Here is a 21,357-nt window from a genome sequence, read left to right as displayed (position 1 = left end):
AGATGGAGAGCCGCTGCGTCAAAGGACCGAGGTGGAGTCCAGGGCTCGGAGGCTGGAGGCGGAGACAGGCAATCCTTACGCCAAGGTGGAGTTGGAGACTGGAAGTCCCAAGGCTGACTGGAGCGCCCAGATGGCACTGACTTAGGGTGAGCTGCGGGACTGACTGGCACCAGAGGAGAGGAGGTTGAGGAACTGGCTGGTCTAGGAGGAGGTGAGAGAGGGAGGCTGGGAGGAAACACCGGAGGATCAGGGCTGGACGGAACTAGCGGAGAAACAGTAGATTCAGGGCTGGGCAGAACCAGTGGAGACACAGGGGATTCAGGAATTACTTCCACAAACCAGTCTATAAGGTCCATTTGAAAAATGTCTATTAATTCCTCCATATAATTTACAGAAACCAGGTGCAGCTCACCCTCAGTGGCCGGAGTGTGGGCAGGGCTTCTCTAAAACTCCCTCTGGAACGGAAGATGTAGCCGGCTCACACACCTAGTCAGACAATCAGGGACTAGGGACATCTAGGAGCGACAATCGGCTCCGTCATGGTGGGCTCAGGCTCTCCGTCTGTGGTGGGCTCAGGCAGTTGCTCCATCCAGCTTGATGGCGGATGGCTGGTCTCTGGTTCGTGAGTGGGGCTGGAGATATCCTCTTCAGCAGGGCCGACGGTGAATGGGAATCCATTATTCTCCAGCACCCACTCAACAAAAGCGGCGAAATCCTCTTTGGGACCGTTTGCTGGCAGGCATGTCTTACACCACTCGCTCAGGCCATGTGATAAAAATTAGAGAGTGAGTGGTCTGGGAAGCTGGTAAGGCACGCCAGATCGATAAAGTCCCTGGTATGATCCTCCAGCGAACGGTCCAGTTGCTCCAGGCACAGGAGTTGGACTGCTGGAATAGCCATTCCAGGTGAGGGATAATACAAAACAAAAAGGAACGAAAAATGCTGCTAAATTCACTTTTCGGTCCGCGGTTCTGTTACGGGCTGTGTATGCAGGCGTGGGAATCAGACGAACGAGGAGGATAATAAATCAAAAGAGGAGTTTAATGGACATCAATAACATTAACAGAGGTAGCATTGATAATCGCGGACCAGTAGGAACTAAACAGACAGGGTTTTAAACACAAGGGAGGTAATCTGTAGAATGGAGAACAGGTGGGGATTAATCAATTAACCAAACAAGAAACGGGACATGACCAAAATAGGGAAACAGAAAGTCCATGAACGTAACAATAAAGAGATATTCTGCCCCCTTTGAAAGTTTTCATGTTTTGTTTTGCAGTCATGAACCACTATTTATGTGCATATACAGTATGTACTTATTTATATTTATATAATATTCTATGTCAAACCAAAAACACACATGGACAACTTTTATTATAGTTACTAAATACAGATTAGTTTGCATTTCCACAGTAGAATTAAATGACAGTACAATTTTATTTTTGTTTCCCATTTAAAAGTAATTGTTACTTTAATATAATAAGAATATAATTAAATAAAATATTCTGTAGACAATTTTTTGATATTATTTTTAAAAATTAAAAAAATGCTGGGCAAAATGCTATAATATTTCAAAATGCTAATATATTTGAATAAATAATATATAAAAAATTATATTATATTTTTAGATAATGTTTTATATTAATGTGTTCCGATAATATTAACAAAACTATATTTTTTATGAATTGTTCATTATCATTTAGAAAGAAAATAAATTTTCTAAATAATTTATAATAATTTTTTAAATAATATTTTAAAATAATAATACAATTAAACAAAGCATACTTAAGGATAGGCTGGAAGATACTTGGATGAATGAAAGGCCATCAGTGGATTATTAAATCATGTAGTTATGGTGGGGACTTAATGGCTCATGCCAGATGTTGACCCCTTAATTGAAGCCTCTCTACCTCACACAAGTGATCTCCATTTAACTAGGCATTAAAAACCAATGGGCTGCATTAGTGATAATTTAAATGTGTCATATTAAAGGTGTTGAATATTTATGAATTCAGTTATTCTGGATTTCATGTTAATAATTATATAAGACCACTCTGTCCAGATCAGTTTGAAATCAAAGACCAGCCAGACGCAAAAAAAAATAAAAAAATAAAAAAGACAAAAGAAGTCCACTGAGAAAAACCCCCAAAGCATGACAAAGTCCATATTTTAAACAGCTGTACATTTGTAATGCATATCTGCAAAGGTAATAAGGGGGGATGTAGTCGCATTTTAATGGCATTGTATTGTGCTATATACCTGTAAATAAGTTTAGTATTTACTGAAGAACATAGAAAAGAGTCTTTTGAACACAGTGAAGACGTTTTATTATACTAATAGAGGCAGTTTATTGCTCTTGTTTCTCTGGGAATCATAACAAATGAGGTGTGCTGTGTATTTTTTGGAGAGAGTTACTTACATGGACAGAATGGGAGCGACTGCATCCAGGGAGGCGATGAGGATGCCAATCTCACAGATGCAAGCCGTCAGGAGGAGAGCCCATGTAGGTTCACCGTTAGCTTTGCCATGACCAAACACCTGTCAAATGCAGAATATTATCAGGTTAGTGTGATCACTTAGTATCAAACATAGAAGCATCAAAGGGTGATGGTCAAGGGGCAAATGTAGAGATGCACCCTGAGGAAAGGAATGATGCCGTCTCGGGCGATAGCCTGAAGGAGACGGGGCGCTCCTGTCAAACTCTGAAGCCCTGCCCCACAGGTGGAGAAGAACGAGCCGAACACAATGACCCAGGGCGAGGGCCATGCTAGGGTACCAATAACCAAGTTTCCGTTGACACCTTCCCCAAATCTGTGTGTTCAAAACAATACTGTTATTGTTTATACTGCAGTAGTCACATAACATAACATGACATGACATAACATAACAAAACATAACATAACATAACATAACATAACATAAACATAACATAAACATAATATAACTTAACAACAATATATATATATATATATATATATATATATATATATATATATATATATATATATATATATATATATATATATATATATATATATATAATGAAAACTTAAAAGACAATTAGAAATATGGCCTAGGTAATTAAATGAAATACACAAGTAAAAAAAAAATCTGAAAAAAATATATATATATTTGAACAATGTAATACAAATATTTAGAAGAGTGTTATTATTGTTAACTAAAAGTATAAAAAATAATTTTCATTAACTGAAAAGGCTAAGATAAAAATATAAATAAAAGATAAAAATTTAAATATTAGATGAAAATTAGAAATGTTAAATGTTTGTTTAAGTTTAAATATTAAAAATTCTAAAACTAAAGTTGAAATAAAAATTTATTAAAACTAAATTGAAATATTTAAACAACAACAACAAAAAATTACAAAAGCATTTAACAAAATCACTGAAAGTCAAATTAAATCATAATGAAAACTGAAATCTTTGTGCCTAGAACTGTTATTATTGTTAACTACAAGTATAAAGGCATTTTTGTTCAGCTGAAATAAGGCTGAAATAGAATAAAATTAAAAATATCAGTTGAAACCTTAAAAGGAAATTAGAAATGTTCCCTTGAAATTAACTGAAATAAAATAAAGTTCAAGTTTAAATATTAAAATGAAAATGAAAAACTGAAGCTAAATATAAATATTTAAACAAAAAACAAAAAATTACAAAAGCATATAAAAAATAAAACGTAAACTTAAGTGAACTTAATTTTCAATTTATTTGGAGTCTACTGAATCCAGTTTGAATCTAAAATAGAGCTACAGACTCACTTGTCTCTCAAAACGACTCCGTCCACACACGCTCCAAACAGAATCACACTAGACATGTCTGCGAGAGCAAAAATTTAGGAGAATGACACAAAGCGGCAAAAGGGCATTCACCCTTATTTCAGCTATTTCCCCACATATGGAAACATCAAGTCTTATGATTTTATCACTTTAGTTTCCTGGATATCCAAATACACTGTATTCTGTTCATTCCAAGATGTCCAGTTCTGCATTGTGTGAAAGTCACAGGTCATTTTTTTTGTGCAGAGCTGGAGCAGTTATTGCCTTCGGAGTAAAGGATACAGATGATGGAGGTGGTTGTGATGGCCAGGATGGTACCAATTGGGATGGACTTCTGAGCGTCCTGCAAGTCACCAGAACGGTTTGAACCAGCCATGATACCTGTGACACACACATAATGTTCATATTAGACACTGGTATTTGTAGGTCAGGTTCTACCTGGATTGAAGGGATATTATGAGAACGAAAATATCTTTTACTGTTTTTACTAAACATAAAAAAGACAAAAGCATAAGTAAGATTCAAATTAATGTTACCTAACATAAAAAAGCCATAATAAACATTATACAGACCAAAACTAGACTTTTATTTGAATAATTCCTCTACTAATGATCAAACTGTTGTACTGACCTGTGACCGAGGGGAAGTAGATGCCAACCAGCAGGGTGAAGAAGCTTGTGATATCAGCCAGGACGTATCGGTTAGTGTTGGTTTCTGGGGCCTCAGGGTCGAGCACTGCTGGTATACCTCGCTTCTCTAAGATTGAATTTTTCTCCATAAAGGTACTGAAGAGGTTTTCTGTAAAACAAACACAAAAAGACTAGATTTTTTCCCCATGTAATTTTAAAACAGAATTACAGAAAATGAGTATATCAATTTTGAACATTAAATTTAAATAATCATATTATATTCACCAAGATTTAGTAATTGTATTTGAAATGTAATTTATTCCTGTGGTCAAAGCTGAATATTCAACATCATTACTCCACTCTTCAGTGTCACACGATCCTTCAGGATTCATTCAGAATATGCTGATTTGGTGCTCAAGAAACATTTATTATTATCATCAGTGTTGAAAACTGTTGCGCCTCTTCATATTTTTAAGGAAATGTTTATTTTAGGATTCCATATTGAACAGACATTTCAAAAGAACAGTATTTATTTTAAAAAGTAAGTTATTAAAGTATTACTGAAACAGTAAAATATGGTGGTGAATATGAAGATATCAGTGTGAGTGTTGGTGTTTTCTAACCTGCCATGATGCCACTGGTGATTCCCGGGATTCCCTGGATCTGACTGACGTTGTTGCTGCTGAAATACTCATCGCAGGTGGCGTTCAGGAACTCAGAGTCACAGAAGGCTCTCCAAAGCTTAGTGGTGACTGTGGCATTGCCTCTCTCAATGGTCTTGGCACAAATGTCAAATCCCTTTGACACAAGAGTTCGGTTCCCGAGCACACAAACCCTACGCAGGATAAGGGCTGATTGATTATAGTCACTTCTGTATTTTGTACCCTAAAGAAACAATTTAGACACAAAATTCTACTTACGGAAAGTCTGGCGGGTCAAAAGATGTCTTGATGACACCAGCGTAGACAGCGAGAATGGAGAGAATGACACAGGCGAGGAACACAAGGGCCAACTTGTTGACATACTTCACGCCGACAAAGACGACTAAAGCCATGAAGGAAAGCACGATGGTACCGTACACACGCATGTTATTCAACAGCGCTGCCTCGGCCTCTGCTCCCTCCAGACCCTCCATCTTAAATATGGCAGCAGCTGGCACAATGTAGATCTAGAAAAAAGAAGAAAACAGAAAGAAATAGCGAAGAAGTATCCAATTGTTAAAGGAATAGTTCACCCGAAAATGAAAACTTTGTCTTCATTTACACGCCCTTAATTTGTTAGGGTCACTTAATTTGTTTTGTCTAGACAAGAAGATATTTTGAAGAATGTTAGTAACTAAATAGTTTTTGGTTCCCACAGATAGTTTGGAAGTCATTGGCTACCAGCAACTGTTTGGCTACCAACATCCTTCAAAATATATTTTGTGTTCAACAAAATAAAGAAACTCAGGTTTGTAATGACAAACTGGTTAAAGGTGAGTCAAAGGAAATTATTATTTTTTTAAATAGACTCATTTTCCATCTCCCCTAGAGTTAAACAGAACTGGTGGTAGCTCTTTTAGCTTAGCTTAGCATAGATCATTGAATCTGATTAGACAATTAGCATCTCGCTCAAAAATGACTAAAGATACCAAAGCGTTTCAATATTTTTCCTATTTAAAACTTGACTCTTCTGTAGTCACATCGTGTACTAAGACCGACAGAAAATTAAAAGTTGTGATTTTCTAGGCTGATATGACTTGGAACCATTCTCTCATTCCAGCGTTATAATCAATATTATATTGTACAGAGTATAGTTCCTAGCATTATCTAGTATATATATATATATATATATATATATATATATATATATATATATACACACACACACACACACACACACACACAAACAAAGAAATGTAAATGTACCAGCAGGATTTCGATGCAGCCCAGGATGTACATGGCTCCTGCAAAAGTGGTGCCTAGATAGAAACATATACCAACAGCCCCTCCGAATTCTGGCCCCAGTGAACGAGAGATCATGTAGTATGAACCTCCGGCTGTAAGTGCACAAACAAATTCACCATTAGGCAAATAGTAGCACATAGTAGATCATTTTACACCGTCATCATATTTTTATTTTCTTGAAAAGTTATTTTGACACATGAGGCACATCTACAGGTTTTGGTTATTTCAAATAAACCTAGAGACAGACATGCATCCACACAGTTATGAATGCGGAGCTGATCTCAGCGCAGTAGGGAGCTGTACTGTGCACTGTAGCTAACTGCCCATGAAGAACAGCAGGAAGGCCGTCCTCTGGGCATCTCCACACAAACACAAACATGCTGAATTCTGCTCACCTGGCACAACTCCATTGGTGGCAATAGCACTCATTGAGATAGCAGTCAGCATAGTCTGGAAATAGAGTAAATAAAGATCAATACAGAGGGGACAGTGAGTGACAGAGACAAGAGGCCCCCACTAAGTCCTCCAGCGACCCGTGAAAGAAAAATGTATTTATTACAAAAGAAACCTTGAGTACATTAAGACATTGTGCGGTTTAGGGGAGGTTTACAGCCATATAGCTGACTCATTGATCTTAAGGGAATGGGAGGATCATAATTTTGTCCCAGGCCCCTTGACTTTAAGTGAAGGCACTGCATAAAAACATGAACTCTGTAATTATATTGTAACATTATTGTGTTCTTTTTTTGTTTATTGATGAAATATTTTGACACTTAACAAAAAGGTTTCAATTGTTAATATTAACAACATTTTGTATTTTATTTGTATTTGTATTTTTTTTTGTTAATTTTATAATTTAAAAATATATATATTTTTAAAATCAGTTTTGTATCTGTTAACATTACTTAATGCACTGTAAATTAAAATGAAAAAAATAAAATAAAAAAATAATAAAATAAAACAACTAACCTTGACAGAGAGCATTAAAAAATGCACTGCTTATTGTTAAAGGAAAATCCATTGACTAATTTTTTCATATGAGACCTTATTCTAAAGCGTTGCCAATATTTTCATAATAAATGATTACATACAATATTACACACAATGCCCATACCATGCACGTTACCACTGTCTCAGAAACATTTTTTTACTCATTTTATTATCATGTCTTCATATTTTATTTGATGTATTTGAAAAGTAGTCTCTTATGCTGAAGAAGCTGCAAAACTGAATTTTCAGCATCCCTCAGAAATCATTTTAATATGCTGATTAGCTACGCAAAAAACCTTTCTGATTATTATCAATGTCGAAAACAACTGTGCTGCTTATTTTTTTTTTTTTGCGAAAACTGTGATACTTTTTTAATTTTATATCAGGCTTATTTCTAAAGAACAGCAATATAATCTAATATTATAAATATCTTTACTGTCATTTTTGATTAATTTCTTTAAAATTTTAGAATGGCATCATACTTAAACATGCATGCATACATTGTTACATTCATGTAACATTTGATGTACTCAAACTTTAAATCACAAAGCAAGAAGTATTTATTTATAAGTTTTACACCACCAGAGCAGCCAGGACGGAAACAAACCTTGTGAAAATGACTAGCGATTGTGACTTTGCAGAATCATTCTGAGTGTGTGTGTGTATTTCCTGGGGTTTGGCAGGGTCAGAAGGGCATAATAGGGGATTTATAGTGGTAGAATCTGAAGGGACAGATTTCAGCTTTTTATATCAAACAATATTAAAACAGATATGACAGGAGGGGAAAGAGCTCATAGTGGGACCACACTGCACATTCACTTACATAATACTGCTGAAACAAAATACTGCAGCAAGTATTCACTTTTATGTGACATGAGCATGCACAGAATGCATGCAAACAACCACACACCCACACACACACACACACACACACACATACCTTTGTTTGTTTTTGTGAAAAGTGGGGACATCGCATAGGTGTAATGGTTTTTGTACTGTAGAAACTGTATATTCTATGGCCCTTCACCAACCCTACACCTAACCCTAACCCTCACAGGAAACTTTGTGCATTTTTACTTTCTCCAAAAAAACTAATTCTGTATGATTTATGTGTTTTGAAAAAAGTCACCCTCTCCTTGCAATACCTTTGTCATACCCATGCCATTTTACAGAGTTGTGTCCTGATATGTCACAAAAACAAGAACACATACACACACAAACACACGTAGGGGCCTATGCTTTTGATAATGCTGAAAACATGAATAGAATCGTGGAATCCAGTCAAAAAGTGCTATAACTTGGAATTTGTCAAAAAAAGAAAGAAAAAAAATATGGCTGCACACTTAATCAAATCATTTTATGGACTAGTAAATGTGAATATTAAACTGCAAAAAGACTGCTATTTTAATATGAACATGTTCTGTTTGTCTCTGTGTCAAAGCACATTGCAGTTTTGTTTACTATACACCGGCATATGGATACATGAGGATATGAGGACATGAACTTCATCTCCAAAGGTCTTAACTACAACAAACCAAAAACAAGTTTGGTTTAACTTGAAGAAATTGTGACTAAATATTTCTAATATTTATTTATATTGTAAAGTAGAATGTACATCTCAAAATAACATTAAAAAAATTATATACATTTTATTTTGTAAGGTTTGCACAAAATATCACAAATCTTTCTTCCATGTTTTAACTAATTACACCTATGATATACAGCACTTTGTTTGCCAATACAGAAAGATCACATTTTCAAATAAATAAATAAATAGAAACATTTCATAGGGTTCTAGTATTGTAAAAAAAAACATTAGGTTGTTAAAGTTGTATTAATTAAATTAATTAGACATGCTTTTTTGATTATTAAAACTGAATTAAACCATTAAAGTTGAATCAATAAAAATAAAACTGAAAATGCATAATAAAAAAAAAAAAAAAAAAAAAAACATCAGAATTTGGGGGAAATGAAAATAGATTTATGGCCCCTAAATTATTATGATTATTTAATATACAGATCCTACCAGTATTTAAATGTGCTTTTTTATTATTAAAATGTAATCTATTTATTCAAATGGACTCAAAATAAAATAAAAAATAAAATAAAAATAAAATCCCACAGTCTGGGAAAAAATAAAGTGGATTTCATAGGGCCCTACACATGTCACAAGAATCACCAGAAGCAGGAGCGACATGTGCTAAACTCGCAGCTTTGCAATCGAACACCTCATTTAAGCATTTACATATGTGACCCTGGACCACAAAACCGGTCTTAAGTCTCAATTTTTTTAAAATTTAGATTTATTCATCCTCTGAAAGCTGAATAACTAAGATTTCCACTGATGTATGGTTTATTAGGACAATATTTGGCCGAGATACAACTATTTGAATATCTGGAATCTGAGGGTGCAAAAATAATCAAAGTACTGATAAAATCACCTTTAAATTTTTCCAAATTAATTCTTAGCAATGCATGTTACTAATCAACAATTTAGTCTTGATATATTTACGGTAGGAAATTTACAAAATATCTTCATGGGACATGATCTTTACTCAATATCCTAATGATTTTTGGCATAAAGAAAAATCTATAATTTTGACCCATACAATGTATTTTTGGCTATTGCTACAAATATACCCCAGCGACTTAAGGTTTTGTGGTCCAGGGTCACATTAATATTCTTGGCTTAAACTCTGTCTGGCATGCTCACACACCAACTCACTTAAGTGACTTACAACAAAGTGACTGGATAACTCTAAGCAATCTCCAGTTAAAGGAGCAGAGGGCTAAAAGGAAACCATAAGCTCTGGAGATGGAGTCTCTGGGGCTCTTGCTGCATAATGGTAATAAAGAATTCAGCTTTCTAGGCCTGAATAGACCTTTAGGTCTGTGTAAAATACATTCAGATCTGAAGGATAGTGTGTGTGTTTGTAGAGTGTTTGAGCTTGTGTGTCCAACCCAGTGGCATACCGAACCTCCCTATGCCTCCTGTACTGTATGTGCACTTAAGACTGACCGTGGAGCAACACATGAAGACAATGGTGAAAGTTCCGAAGACGCCTCCAATGCCCACCAACCAGGTCATCCTGAGGAACAGAATCACCCCCAGGATGTTCTGCATACACGGCAGGTAAACGCCCATGATAGTGCCCATACGTGGAGCCTGTCAATTAACCAATCAATGATCAGGACACCATGGAACATAGTGCTCAATATACAGCATCATTATTTTAGCTGCTTTTCAATCAACATCCACCTAGTCAATGAGTTGCTACCATCCGTCAACACAGAAGACTGAGGTTCATGAAAGAAGGGTCAGTAGTGATTTGGCAGTCTGCAGAAATAATGGACGAGTTCTTGTCACCTGCACGGTTTTCTTGCGTGCCTCCTCGTTGTTTTCTGCCTCCTCGTGCTCTTTACTGCCCTGCGTCAGGTTGGAGTAGTTGGCGAGGCTGCTCAGCAGAGAAGATACCATGGGACTGGTGTCCATCTCCTCCTACACATCACACACATACAAACAAAACGTGTAAACTTACTGCACATTCATTTCTAACTGTTTCAAATCATTAGCAGAGCTGGACTACCTCAAACAGGGCCATGTTTTTCCCATCATACTGCTGGCTTTTCTCTACGTCACTGGTGCTGCTGTTGATAAAGGGGCTGCTTTCCTTGGATGTCGCATCTCCTGCGAACAAACAGGAATTGAACATTGTTTATTAGAATCTGAGCTATTTACAATTTATTTACAAAGGAAGTAAGTTTTGGGTTAGCAAGACTATATTTTGAAATAAATCATGACTTTTATTCAGCAAGGATGCATTCCAGTGGTCAAAAGCGACAATAAAGATACAGTTTGTATAAAATTACAAAAGTTTCTTTTGACCTTTCTATTCATCAAAGAATCATAAAAAAGGATAAAAAAATAAAATAAAAACATTGACAATAAAAAGAAATGTTTCTAGAAACAGCATATCAGCATTTTAGAATGATTTCTGAAGAATTGTGACACTAAATACTGGAGTAATAATGCTGGACATTCAATTTTGCTAAAATTGTAATAATATTCCACAATATTAATATTTTTATTGTATGCATGCAGCATAGGCAAACCTAAGAGAACACACACACACACACACACACAAAAACCTTAAAAAAATCTGGACCCACTTTATATTAAGTGGCCTTAACTACTATGTACTTACATTTTAATTAATAATTTAGTAGAATGTACTTATTGTGTACATACATGTTTTTACATTGTACTTATATTTAAAACATATATACGTGTAATTACATCTGTATTTAATTTCTGTAATTAAATTTATAATTACACTGTTGACCCATACTTTACACCTTAACCCACCCTTAAACTTACCCATACCTCCAACCCTCTCCCTAACCTTACCCCTATCCCACCTCAATAGCAGCAAAAGTGTTTTACAATACAAAATACGAACACAATAAGTGCATTGTACTTATTTTTTTATGTAAGTACATAGTAGTTAAGGCCACCTAATATAAAGTGGGACCAAAAATCTTATATAACACAAACTTTTGAACTGTAGTGTACATTGGATAACCAAAAAAAAAAAAAAAAAAAAAGGCTAAACTTCAGATAAAATTCTGTTAAATTGTATATTTTACATAATTACATTATGCATTAAATTCATCAAAATCAACACCAAATAAAAAACAATGACCCATTTGTTTTTTAGACATTGGTCCCACTGATTTGCTTACTTGTAAGATCAACACTGTCACATTAGCATGCATTTCAGAATTATTCTGTATAATCATATTTACAACAAAAGCTTGTTTGGTTTAATATGCTCTTCTCTTGATTCAGATCATCTTTTAACATCTCACGCAAACTACAAGTGCTGTGTGCAGGGCAGTTTCAAGTTGTTACACTTTCCTGTCCATCTAAAAGGAAAGAACAGGAAAGGGGTGGATGAATACAACAGTGAAGACAAAAAGTAGCACATTAACATGGTGCACTGCTTGTGTATCAGTGTGTGTGTGGGTGAGGAATTCCAGGATTTCGACATGCTCTTCCATAGCAACAACCCGCTTCTGAGCCTATTTTTACACTACTGCTTTCAGTCGCACATCCTTTATCACAGGAACTTTTGATCGCTTAAATCTGAAGCAGTGCAACATGAACCTCACAGTTCTGCACAACGCTGTTGTGTCCTTTTAATACATAATGGTTTTTAATTGTGTGTATTTCTAAATTTGAGTGCGTACTGTAATTTCTTTAGTATGCTGTCACCTTCCCTCCCTTCTCTAACATAATTATATGTGGGAGCATGCTCATTAAATGGCCAAGGGAATCCTGCCTCTTCGCTTGCCCGGTTTAATCTGATGTATTAGTTTAATTAATCATGCTTCCTGGCAAAACCTTGTACATTTTAATTTTCACAGCCTTTGCCTGCTTACTGACCTGCGATCCCTATGACCTTTAAACACACAATTCATCACCTCGTAATTTCATCTGTCAGTGCTGAATCAATATGCCGCCAAGCCTTGTGCTTCCTAAAGTAGTAAAAAAAAAATAAGGACACACACACACAAAAAATGATTATTATTTTTTTTTTCAAAGCTCTTATCTTTTTCAAACCAAATATAATTGATTTAATTGCCTTTAAAAAATAAAAAAAATTCAGCCATAAACAAAAATTCCATAACAGAAAGCACTGTTGAATATGATCAAAGAAAAATAAAGTTGAGATGGTCTTTTAAAGATTTTTTTTTTATTGAATTTTAATAATGATGTGTAACACAATAATTTAATGATTATTTATTTATGACTTCATATATGTAATCATTAAGAATCATATTAATTACGTTTTTATTTTAAGGTTTGTACATGGAACATTATGCAAAATTATCTGCAGAGCAATTTTATATTTTCAGACATTTTCAAATAGTACTTTAATGATTTAAAGCCATATATATTTAATTTAGGCATCCATGGTCTCACATAGTTTGAAAACTTAGCACTTGGTTCCTTCTGTATGTGTCCTACTTCTGGCTCTCTTGACACATACCATCCCACAACCCCAGCAGACTCACAATGTAATGAGCAATAATGAGAAAAAGATTGGTATACAGATTGAGATAGATCCTAATCTCTGACATCTTTCATGCTGGGTGGTGAAATATATAACTGAAGCATTAGGTTTATTTTTACAACCCCAGAAGGGACTCTAGACTCTAGAAGCATCTCTAGACTTATTACAAGGCTTCCTCCAGATATCAAAACTTGCTAGATGAGGGGTCTGCTGATTCTGCCCTGCGGTCCATTTTATGTCTCTGGTTCTGCAATGAAGCAGAGGCAAGAGCAAGTAGCTGATGCTTAGTTTTCATAACTGTCTTTGCACTATTAGAAAATACACACACACACACACACACACACACACACACACACACACACACACACACACACACACACACACACACACACATACATACCTCAGGCCAGCTCTCTTGTCCTGTTCTATTCGTTATAAGCTATAAACTAACATTGTATGTGATCAAATTATATTTAAGCAATATCACACTAGCAATATAGCTGAATCACACCTGCGGTGATATTCAAACAAACGTGATTATGATACTGCTTTCATACAATGTGTTCAACAAATAAGAAGTTTATATTACACAACTTACAATTTACACCAAATATTGCCACTTACTTGGTCTACTTTTACTTCACCAGCAAAAATATTTTCCAAAATCAGTGTCTTGAACAAACTGGTTGAGTGAATGATTCAGCTGAACGAATCAGTGTTTTGAATGAATCGCTTGAATGAATTATTCAGAACACTAACTCAAAAAGATGTTTGTCTCCTTCTACTGGGGTAACAGTTGAAGATTAGCACTGATCATTTCATTTTTTATCAGAATTGTCCCGTTATGCCATGTTGTTTTAGGCTGTTTCTATGTGTAATATAAGTCACCTATTTATAAAAGTACTAGTTAAATGATAAGTTAGAAGTATTAATATGTCAGTGATATTGCTAATATCTAAGCTTTGTGAAATTATTAGTGCATCAGTCCATACTTATAGCACTTCCCTGTTCTTCATATCGAACAGTTATCACTTTCACATCAGCATGTGTGATTAGCATGATGAGTCAGTCAAAGCCTGCAGAAGATCAAGGGAAGAAATTCATGGGAACTTTATGCATATTTCACACAGCCCATCAAAGACTAAATAAGTAAATGCTAATTAGTGATGAGCAAAATGTGTAGGCTGAGTAGGCTAAAGCAGAACATGAGCATCATGTTCTTATTTCATGCAGTTTAGCTTAGCAGCTATTGTGAAAAAGTTACACTTTAGCATAACATTTTAGCATAACAAGTTATAAAAAAAGTATATTTAAAATCTGTATTTGCAGATAATAATGAAATAAAAAGTAATTATACAGTATACTTAAAGTAAGCACAAATCCATGACTTTTTTTTTTAACACATTTAAGTAAACTTAAAAAAGTAATATAACATTATAAGTAGATTTTATAGTTTTGCAAGTGCACATTCAATAGTCATTTTTCACAAGGAACTAGTTGCTGTTTTTTACAATGCTAGCAATTTAACTTATGTTTGGCAAAACAGACTGTCTATTTTATTTTACTTTGTCTGACTTCCACGTTTGGGGGATTGGCTCTTTATTGAGCTCATATGCTGTTACAATATGGCTCAGAATTTTTTTTTTTTTAAATGCTAATGGTCACTGTTGAGTGATTAACAGTAAAAGTTAATTGTTGTTACATCAGCACATTTGATATGAAAGCATAAAACTGATATAAAACAACAGTAAAACCAGAAGTCAAAGCCCCAGTGTACTATAAAAAGTCAAAATACAAAAACTACAAATGAACAGTCATGTTGCTCAGATACATCTGTTAATATGGGAATGTTCAGTGAAATTAAGACAGCACTGCACTCGTACCCTCTAAGCACCTTTGCCTTTTTATAATCCACAGTTTTAAAATCTGCTTTTCAAAGCTCATTTCAGCCCATGACATCAAATTAATCTGCTTTTTAAATTTTAATGTTTTTCCCTTTTTCTTTCTCTTGCATTTGTATGGTCACATTTAGTGTTTAGTACTTCATAACACATTCAGTACTTCATAATTTGAAATATTTTTGGTGTGTGGATCCATGTGTTGACTCTTATGACAAAGAAGTGCACTTAAGCACTTATTGTGGATATACTTATTTTGTATGGGTATACTTATTATCAGACACTTTTTTTTTGCAATTAAATGAAAATGTTTGCAGTTTAAATTTATATTGCTTTTTGACCCACTTAAGTAGGACTTAACACAATTTCATAATATGCATATACCTGAATGTCATTTCTATTGAAACTTATTTGTCATGCATGTAAATATGATTGCAATTGCACATTTGTTATGATAAAGTTGCAAATTAGCTTCATTTCAAATATAATATATTTAAATGTAATATTGAATCACACACTTTTGTTAATTTATAAACAACTACTTTACATGTAATTTAGTAGGTTAAACAACATATCAAAATAGAATGACTATTAAACACAATTTAAAATGTGCTTCTAAGTAAAGCTTTTAATTTGACATTATTACAAAACCTAATTTTAAAAGTGTACTTAGCTGTAAGAAACATCATAAAAGTGTAATATTATAATGCAGTCTTTAAGAAAAATATTCAGTACATTTTTAATTTTTTTTTATTTATTAAATTTTTTTTCGGAAAGGGAAATACTCAAAATGTGGAGAACATTTAGAATTTTTCACAAACCCAAAGCCTAGAAGTGGGCAAAAAGTGGGCAAGAACAGGCCCTATCTGGAGCATAAAGATCAGACTGTCAGGATACAATGAATCCAGTTTAGACGACCAGGGATCCAAGCCATTTCGGGGTCCAGCCCCTTAAAGGACTTCATGATCTGATATTCCCTAAAGCTGAATGTCATCTTTGTCAGCTCCTGAATTGAAGCACCTTTATCTAACCGAAGGAGAGAGCAGGTGTTTGAGAAGCCTGCAGAAATGGTTAGCTTGTGTCTTGAGCTCCCTGAGGCTGATTATATCAGGCTGTGCCGCTTTATGGGGCTTCCTCAATTCCCTTCACAACTGATCAGCAGAGATAGCCAGGCAGAGACTGAGGGAGTGGGATGGAGGCTTCAGTGTCCTCTCTGCATGAAAGGGTTATGGTGGGCAACTGAAAACCAAATTTGACGAAAACAAGCTTTGCTTTAATGCATGACTACTGGCCAGTTCGCAGTCGGTGATGGTTTTCATCCCACTTCACACCACCTTCATGCTGTTCTGACTAAGTTTGCAATCATGAGTGTGCTGTTATCATTTCTCCCCTATCTCAAGTACCATTTTAATGTCTTCCTTTATCCTCTTTGCCTCCTCCTTTTTTCTTCCTACCACCTTCTATTGGCTCAGCAGGTCCTTCAGATCTTCAGTGATTCACGTTTTGTTGTTTGGGAAAACAACACGGTCCTCGCTAAACCACCTCGGTCTCACTGTATGACTCAGAACACGTCTTGTACTGTTGGTGGTAAAAAGGCACTATCTAAATGGTCAGTTTGCATTAGAGATGCTGTATCCAGAAGTCCTAAATTGTTGGATCTTCTTGTTCTTGTTTGGTTCCCTCATAAAAAAGATGTCTTTTATTTGCTTGATTGATTATAATTGATCATTGACTCATGATGCTAAACTCTATTAATTAGGTCCAAATAAAGATATACTGAAGCATATTTGATTGTGCTAATGTAGAACTATTGCAAGTATACTTCAGATATCTTTCATTTATAGATCAATATTATTCAAAACCAAACAATACTCATCAATGGTGACAGTAAAACTGTAAGTCATACTTTCGTAAGGTTGGTCTGGGCCATTCGTAAGCTCTCTCTTAGCTTGTTTGAGCTCAAAGCGCTACTGTACAGCAGTCTTTAGAAACCAGCGCAGCACAGTACAAGTCAAACTATGGTATGTTGACAATGTTGTGGCTCAACAATGATTTTATGTTATTTTTTTAAGACTCATAATAAATTATGTTCGCAATGGATACAGGCCTATTTATGAAGTTGACTTTATGTGTTATCAGAACTAATATGGTTGTAATTAGCCTAGGCTTTTTAGTAATGTAATTAAAGCAAATTGACAATCAATTTTTTTGATAATTAAAATCTGGCAAACAATTTGGCTCTAAATGGCTAAGATCTATAAATGGGTAAGCATGGTGGTGTCCAGTAAGCAACCAACTATGGCAGCGATCCAACGTGTCCTTGTATTGAATCAAAGACGGAGCCGGATGCGGAGCCGTTTAGTCCATGTCAATTTTTTTATTCTGCAAAACTTAAGCCCTTTTGACATTTTTCCTGACGTGGCTATATTAAAAAAAAATCGCCTCCCAAGACAGCTCATTATGGAGCTGCTGGACCTTCTCAGACCTGCGCTTGCCAGGCAAACGTGGCGGAATTTTGCTTTAAGCTCTGAAGCCCAGCGCTAATTTATTTATTTTTTGCTACAGAGAGATTCATCGAGGTCGTGGGAGAGGGCTACAGCCTAATCGAGACCTCTGCGTGGAGGTGCGTCCACACTGTCACCAACGCCCTGCGTCGCCATGCCGGGGATTACACACGGTGGATGGCACACTCATCCCAATCGCCAATCCATCAGTGACTGATCAGGCGTATACATATCGCGAACGGTATACGCGGCCATAAACGTTCAGGTTATAGTGGACCATAGGGGTGTGCTATCTGACCTCATGGCAAGGTCCAGCAAAACTTCAACTTCCTCTGACGAGAGGCTTGGTGCCCTTTTTTACGTTGCTTCCCCAGCATATTTTGTATCTAACTCTCTCTCTCTCTGTTCATTGTAGATAGGTTGCTTTTTATTAAAAACATAAACCAATTGCAATCAATACCACATAACTGCAGCTGCTTGCCAATCAATTCTGATTGTAAAGTACCTTACCATTAATATAAAAGTGTATTATATAATTTTTCTAAGTCGTTAAACCCATGTCAAAAGGGGCACAAGTGGCACAACGGGATAAGGAGGGTGGAAGATTAGCGAGGAATACCCGGTTCGTCTATCCTACACAACATATGGTGTGAACATATTACTGACCATTTGATAATTCAATTTATAGTCTATATTCTACTGATAACTTAAAATAAGTTAAAATAAATGTTACTATAATAATTTGAGGAATATTTCATTTGCATAGAACGTGTTGTCTTTCTTAACGCTGTATTGCACCATCGCGTGAAGTGGAAAATCGATTCATGAGCAATCGATACCAACTAATTCAGCACCCTCACTTTGGACAGCGCTCTTGTTACGTCGGACATAAGAGGCAGCGTGCTAAGAGCTTCCTAAGGGACACTTCGGGGAACACACTTAGGAACATGAACAATTTTGGTAAGATATATCTTTCGAGGTCTTCTTAGCACACTAAGAGTGAGCGTTATCGGGAAACCGGGCCTTGAACTATACTTAGCATGAAATAAATGTATTTTAAATATTTTTTTACTGGGGAAAACACCATAATAACTTGTTACTACACTGATGAAAACTTAGCTAAACTGAAAAGAAAAATGGAAAATAAAATGTTATAATGTTAGATGGGTTCAGCAAGAGGAAAGTGTACATGTTTCTGAATACAGAAAGATGTAAATAATAAAATATTATCCAAATTTACAAGATAAATCTTACAAATTTCAGTATATATATATATATATATAAAAAATCTCAGCTCACTAGAAGTTATTTTCATTGCTGCCTTTTTATACATCCTCTATTTTTCATAATACCAATCTTATCCGGTCTCTTACGAAGAGATCAATTACATTGCATCACTTCTGGGTCATGGCCAAAGATTAACTTTGTTTACTGAAAGAGGGATTGTGTTTCAGAAAACTATTTATTTTGTTTCATAAACAGCACTCCACTCTACTCTCTCCTTATATTACACCAGTAGCGTTAAACTATATCCCTTTTTAATCATGATGGCAACATAGCTTTCCCTCAGGACAAAGGCCTTTATCTAGTATATACACAGAGAGCCAAACTGCAATTACTGCTTGCCCTGATAACCCAGAATTTTATGCTTCTCACAAATGATCCTCCACAATCTTTAAAATTAAAGGTTCCAAAAGGGGTTTTCCCAGTGATACCATGGAAGAATTATATTTGGTTCCCCAAAGAACCTTTCAGAAACATTCTGAATGCTCTATATATGTTAAACATGTTTAATGGAACCACAGATGCCAATAAAGAAGCTTTATTTTTAAGAGCCAGTCAACACATCAGTGATTATACAGGGGTGCGTTTCCCAAAACCATGGTTGCTAACCTATTAGCAGCTTAGTTGGTTGGCAATGCATTGCAACCAACAAAGTTGCTAACTTAGTTAGTAACTATGGTTTTGGGAAACGCACCCCAGGATGGGTGTCAGAGGAATTAGCATCAAGATTTCTTTAAATCGTTCTTTTAACAAGCTTTCTCTACTATGATGCATCATCAAGGGTGTGATAGCCATTTCTGATCTGAGAATCTAATTATCTTCTCTGAGTATTTGGCCACATACACACTGTAAAATCTCAGGAGTGACAACCGCATTTAAAGGAATGGTCAAAGGAATAGTCATTAATTCTCACCCTCATGTTGTTCCAAACCCTTAAGACCTTCGCTCGTCTTGAACCCTGATGTCACATGGACTATTTTAATGATGTCCTTACTACCTTTCAAGGCCTTGAATGGTAGCTGTGTTGCTCTCTGTTCAGGGTCAGAAAGCCCTCAGATGTCATCAAAAATATCTTAATTTTAGTTCAGAAAATGAATGTAGGTCTTCTGGGTTTGGAACGACATGAAGGTGAGCAATTAATGACAGAATTGTCATTTTTTTGGGTGAACTATCCCTTTAAATACAAGAGTGATTCTGCTGAACAATCATTTGTGTGTGTACAAAACCAAACTCACTCTCAAAACTGTCACGGCTGATACCATTGTAACGTTTTTCTGTCTCATGTTTGGTATTCACTATTTTTGACCAAAGTAATATTGCAGCTACCAAAAACTCATTATGTTCGGCTATCTTAAATAAATCACCAACAGAGGCACTATGTTTTGTTTATGTTTAGGAGGCTGCAAACATAAATGTGTGCTCTCAAAGGGTTGCCATGTCCACTATAAGTGATGATTATTTGTGCTTTAGGCTTGTCGATTAGGTTCGGCTCATCCAGTTTATGGCGTTAATAAAGCAGGCAGTCGTAGGACGTGAAATCTTGTGTTTGGCTTTTTTTCCCCAAGATAACACTTTTGGATTTGCATTTATTATGTTTTTCTTTTCTTTTCTTTTTTGCAAGATCTCGCAACACTAATGAGTCAAGATATACTTCGTTCCCTGTGATTAAATCTACCACAACTTTGTTTTCACAACTAGTTTTTCAGTATGTTTTTGCATGAATTTCTGTACCCACTTTGAACCCACTTTTTATGATTCAGTTCGGTAGTAGAATGCAGTTGTCACTCCTTTAAATTAGTGAACTATGTTCTTCTTGTGTACAGAACAGGATTAAGCACTAAAAGGTGCACTGACCAATGAATTAAGTGTGTATTGTAAGAACTTACAATTCATTCATGATTTCATAAGCCATTGTGTTCCCTGGAAATCGAACCTATGGCCTTGTCCTTATCAACACCAAATTCTAATAGTTGAGCTATGGGAATGAGTTGTTCCAGCACATTTTATCAGATCTAGACAGAAAGTGGGGGCAGAACACAGGAACAGCATCAGGGTCTATCCTGGTCAAAGAAAATAACCCAAACAGGATTAAGCCCCAGATTTCCTGTTTGCTACGTATACCCCTTTTCACCATGATATTAGGTCACATCCATTTAGTCTTGAGTAATGTAGAAAAGAAACCATCGATTGTAAAAAAGATATTACTGTTAATTAAATAACAGCAGATCCTTGGATT

General features: G+C 35.5%; 1 protein-coding gene across 2 annotated transcripts in view; it reads right to left on the bottom strand.

The window, feature by feature from the left end:
- The window catches only part of LOC113107371 (solute carrier family 12 member 5-like), a 54,840-nt gene that overhangs the window by 18,585 nt on the left and 14,898 nt on the right, over window positions 1-21,357 (bottom strand). For both annotated transcript variants that reach the window (XM_026269826.1, XM_026269825.1), the window contains exons 2-13: window positions 10,946-11,046; window positions 10,726-10,857; window positions 10,378-10,524; window positions 6,764-6,818; window positions 6,330-6,460; window positions 5,343-5,590; window positions 5,046-5,257; window positions 4,424-4,591; window positions 4,076-4,174; window positions 3,776-3,833; window positions 2,637-2,811; window positions 2,420-2,538 (exon numbers count right to left, since the gene is read on the bottom strand). In XM_026269826.1, the coding sequence (XP_026125611.1) occupies window positions 2,420-2,538; window positions 2,637-2,811; window positions 3,776-3,833; window positions 4,076-4,174; window positions 4,424-4,591; window positions 5,046-5,257; window positions 5,343-5,590; window positions 6,330-6,460; window positions 6,764-6,818; window positions 10,378-10,524; window positions 10,726-10,857; window positions 10,946-11,046 (1,645 nt within the window). The remainder of the gene's footprint in view (window positions 1-2,419; window positions 2,539-2,636; window positions 2,812-3,775; window positions 3,834-4,075; window positions 4,175-4,423; window positions 4,592-5,045; window positions 5,258-5,342; window positions 5,591-6,329; window positions 6,461-6,763; window positions 6,819-10,377; window positions 10,525-10,725; window positions 10,858-10,945; window positions 11,047-21,357) is intronic.

This window comes from Carassius auratus, chromosome 8, assembly GCF_003368295.1.
Source record: "Carassius auratus strain Wakin chromosome 8, ASM336829v1, whole genome shotgun sequence".
In the NCBI taxonomy this organism is placed as follows: domain Eukaryota; kingdom Metazoa; phylum Chordata; class Actinopteri; order Cypriniformes; family Cyprinidae; genus Carassius; species Carassius auratus.
Note: the sequence above shows the minus strand (reverse complement) of the source record. Positions and strands in the feature narration are given on the sequence as shown.